Here is a 4145-nt window from a genome sequence, read left to right as displayed (position 1 = left end):
TGGATGGCGGTTGGTAGGATTGTGGTGGGGTAATTGGGGCACCAACAAGTTAAGTTGCGAGGGATAGAGGATGGCGACAAGGAAGGGGACTGTGCAGCAAGGGAATGATAGAACTTCAGGTAACCATTATATATGGGTCTCATCGTGTGAAGGAAGATGAATATTGGGTCATCAGGTAGGCGGCCATGGGACTCTCAAGTCATGGCTCGAGAGTAGAAGAGAATGAGGAAGGGAAAGAGGACAAACCGTGTGTGATCGCGCGTTTCACGCAGCGGCACATGAATTAAAATCCCCTGGCTCATGTTGACATAGTAACTACTACTAACTCAGGATGGTGGTGATCATGCGGGTAAGCATTCGCAATCTAAGAAGCAAGCAAGAGAAGGAAGTTAGGAGCTTATGGTTCTTCCACACTTAGAATTGAACTATCATCATTACTTTCACCCTTATTTTGTTGGGATTCTCCTGATCTATTTTTAGATGTTCTCATTGCCGCCTCCTTTGTTTGCACACACCCCAACAACAACCACAACGCGCTATGGCGCCTCCTATGGATAGCGCAATGTCTCTCACGAGCTCCCCCATTGCCGCCCCTTTCTCTTCCACCTCACCCCAACCCCAACCCCAACCCTGGCCCCGTCCCGCGCGTACGGAGGAGGGGCCCATGCATGCATGCGGGTGAGGTGACAAGGACGCGGCCACGGGGATCACCGGCGCACCGGCCGGGATGTTGAAGGTGAGGTGGTTGCCGTTCAAGAAGACCCATCTCGCCCGCAGCAACGCCTCCGACGCGTCCTCCCCCACCTCCGCCGCCGCCGCCACCGCCACCGCCGTCACCACCCACCGCCTCTACCAAGTCTGGAGGGGCAGGAACGTACGTTTTCAAGAACGAATTCGGACAAAATTCGCGCGTTTCCACATTAAAAGGAGCCCATATATTTTGTTGTTGTTGCTGTGTGTAGAGATTCCTGTGCGGCGGGCGGCTCATCTTCGGCCCGGACGCCAGCTCCATCGTGCTCACCGTGTCGCTCATCATGACGCCGCTCGCGCTCTTCGTCGCCTTCGTCTCCTTCCACCTCGCCGCCCTCATCGGGAAGCCGCTCGGCCAGGCCGTCCCGGCCGTCGCCATCGCCGTCGGCGTATTCGTAAGCCCGGCCGGCGCCACCATTTCTGTGTGTGTCTCGAGAGCAGATGAAGCATTTGACCGATCACCTTGCGTGCGTGCGTGCGCGCAGGACGTGATCGTGCTGGTGATGACGTCGGGGCGGGACCCGGGGATCATCCCGCGGAACGTGCGGCCGCCGGAGCCCGAGGACATCGGCGTGTCGTCGCCGGCGTTCGGCGGCGGAGGCGGGTCGCTCCCGCCGACGCGCGACGTGTACGTGAACGGCGTGGTGGTGAAGGTGAAATACTGCCACACCTGCCTCCTCTACCGCCCCCCTCGCTGCTCCCACTGCTCCGTCTGCAACAACTGCGTCGATCGCTTCGACCACCACTGCCCCTGGGTCGGCCAGTGCATCGGCAAGGTAGGCCGTCTTCTCCGTCTCCGGCGGCGACCATCTCCGACGTGCTGACCAACTGTTCGATCCATTGCCTCGCAGAGGAACTACAGGTTCTTCTTCATGTTCATCTCGTCGACGACGTTCCTGTGCCTGTACGTGTTCGTCTTCTGCTGGGTGAACCTGGCGATGACCGCGAGGCAGTTCGGCTGCAGCATGGGGCGCGCGGTCGTGGAGTCGCCGGTGTCGGGGATCCTCATCGTGTACACGTTCGTGACGGCGTGGTTCGTCGGCGGCCTCACCGCGTTCCACTCCTACCTCGTCTGCACCAACCAGACTACGTACGAGAACTTCCGCTACAGGTACCAATGTTTTAAATATTGGGCTAAAACATTTAGCGGTTAGCTTCTCAAATAGATAGCGATTAAATTATATATGAGAGCAAATAGCTTGAACCATTCTCGAACAGTTATAGGGCGAGATTTAAAACCCTGACAGGTACGAGCGCAAGGCGAACCCGCACAACCGTGGCGTCGCCAAGAACGTCGCCGAGATCTTCCTCTCGCCGATCCCGCCGAGCAGGAACGACTTCAGGTCAAGGGTCGCCGTCGAGCACTACTACGCCGCCGGCGCCGGGGCGGCGTCGGGGCAGTACTTCTACTCCTACTCGATCGGGCCGCTCTCGTCGGAGTCCAAGGCGGCCAGCTTCAACACGCGGGGGAGCCTCAGCTTCGACATGGCCACGGCGAGCTTCGACCTCGGCGGCGTCGGCGGCGGCGGCGGATACTCCGCCAAGCGCACCAGCGTCGACGTCTGCTCCAACTCCTCCGACTTCGGCGACATCTACGGCGGCGAGCAGCAGCCGCCGCGGCACTCCATCTTCGGCGGCGGCGGCGGCGACGGCGGGAGGACGAGCGTCAGGAAGGCCGACGACGTCCCGACGGAGTTCGGGCACTACGGCGCCGCCGCAGCCGCCGCCGCCGCCGCCGGCGGCCGGCCTCGCGGGAGGGAGTTCGAGGCCGTGTGACGCCGTCGTCGTCATCGTCGTCGTCTCCATGTGCGTTGGCGCCATTTTCTTGGGAGCTCGATGCAACGCAGCTAATTAATCGATCAATTAATGTAGCGAAATTTTCTCTCGTTTTTTTTTTTGGGTGGTCTTGTGCTTCTGCTGCTCGTGTGTTGTGTAGTAGCTTTGATTGATCAGCTTCCTCATGCTTGCTAATGGAGTAGTGGTTTCCATAGCATTCTACTACTACTTGTTTAACTTGATTTAGTGAAGGTGATGTACACACACAAATACACACACATGGGTTTAATTTTGTGTAATTAGGACTGTGCATATATATGAACGGTGTTCATGAGTTATCCAAACATTATCTTTTGGCATGTACTATGTTTCAGATTATAAGTCGTTTTGACTTTTATCAAAATCAAACTATTTCAAATTTAACTTAAGTTTGTAGATAAATATAGAAATATTTACAACATTAAATTAGTTTCGTTAAATTGAAATAAATCGATAGTTGAATATATTTTTATAATATATTTATCTTGGATTGAAAATGTTACTTTTTCTATAAATTTGATCGAATTTGAAGTAGTGTGACTTTGAAAAAAGTCAAAACGACTTATAATCTGAAATGGAGGAAGTAATGTTTCTTTAGAATACAAGAATTTGGCCTTTCTACATCTGATTCCTATAAAAAAAAATCCTACAAAATACATAAAAAATGATGTGTAATGAGGCGTTGTGGATGGATGGAAGAAAATGAGAACAAAGAAGGTGTTGCCTGACAAAAAAAAATATTCAACTGTTTCAGTGGGAGAGAGAAATGAGACATTATGAGGTACTATGTGTCAGCTAAGAACATAATTTTGACACTTCTATTGACCTAATTAGTTGGTAGAGATACATAATCCTGCTATGCCACTTCAACTTACATTTAATCTTTTTACATATCATGAAAGAACATATAGCCAAAACAAGGAACAGCATGAACCAAGAAAGTTGCTTCGCTGGATTATGGGCTAAAATGAACAACTAAGAGAGTTGCTGCTTGTTGCCTTCACAATTTGGTATCTGACTGAATCCAACGATCAGCTTGTCCCTTTCATACCACTTGCCCAAGAATGGCTATTTTACTAGCATGCAGTTCAACAAGCACCCCATATGCATAAAGTAACCTGAGGTGAGAAACTGATTAAGTTGAGTTGTAATGCATTTAGCGAGAAAGCTCGGCGCTAATTAGCCAACTAACACAATGTTATTGTAGTGCACCTACAATTTCATACTGATCATGATCAACCTTGTAACAGAAGGAAGCAGAGTGCTACTATCTTTAGAGCACCTTGATGCAATGCTTGCAGATCCATCAGCAGCAAAACTTGGGCACCTGTTGGTCCTCTAGTATTCCGGCAGTTTACCTGCGTACTTGGGGAGATGGTTAAAAGCAAATATTCAATATGGCCAAGACAATAGTATAACATATATATATATATACATGTCTAAAATATTCTCGGCAGTTTTTATGTGGTTCTATGTATTCATAAAATAATTGGATAGAAATACTTGGGTAGGCATTTCTTGACTGCACTCCAAAGAAATTAATCCATCTGTCTATGAAGATTGAACTTATCATATTACGA

At 50.5% G+C, this 4145-nt stretch overlaps 1 protein-coding gene across 1 annotated transcript; it reads left to right on the top strand.

Moving 5' to 3' along the window:
- Nucleotides 1-532: 532 nt before the first annotated feature.
- On the top strand, nucleotides 533-2879 carry LOC127755081 (probable protein S-acyltransferase 6). The gene is made up of 5 exons (XM_052280717.1): nucleotides 533-874; nucleotides 963-1145; nucleotides 1236-1526; nucleotides 1602-1861; nucleotides 1998-2879. The coding sequence occupies exons 1-5, from the start codon at nucleotides 728-730 to the stop codon at nucleotides 2524-2526; spliced, it is 1410 nt and encodes a 469-aa protein (XP_052136677.1). The 5' UTR covers nucleotides 533-727; the 3' UTR covers nucleotides 2527-2879.
- The last annotated feature ends 1266 nt before the right edge of the window (nucleotides 2880-4145 follow it).

This window comes from Oryza glaberrima, chromosome 11 (assembly GCF_000147395.1).
Source record: "Oryza glaberrima chromosome 11, OglaRS2, whole genome shotgun sequence".
NCBI lineage: Eukaryota > Viridiplantae > Streptophyta > Magnoliopsida > Poales > Poaceae > Oryza > Oryza glaberrima.
This window is presented reverse-complemented; position numbering and strand designations above follow the sequence as displayed.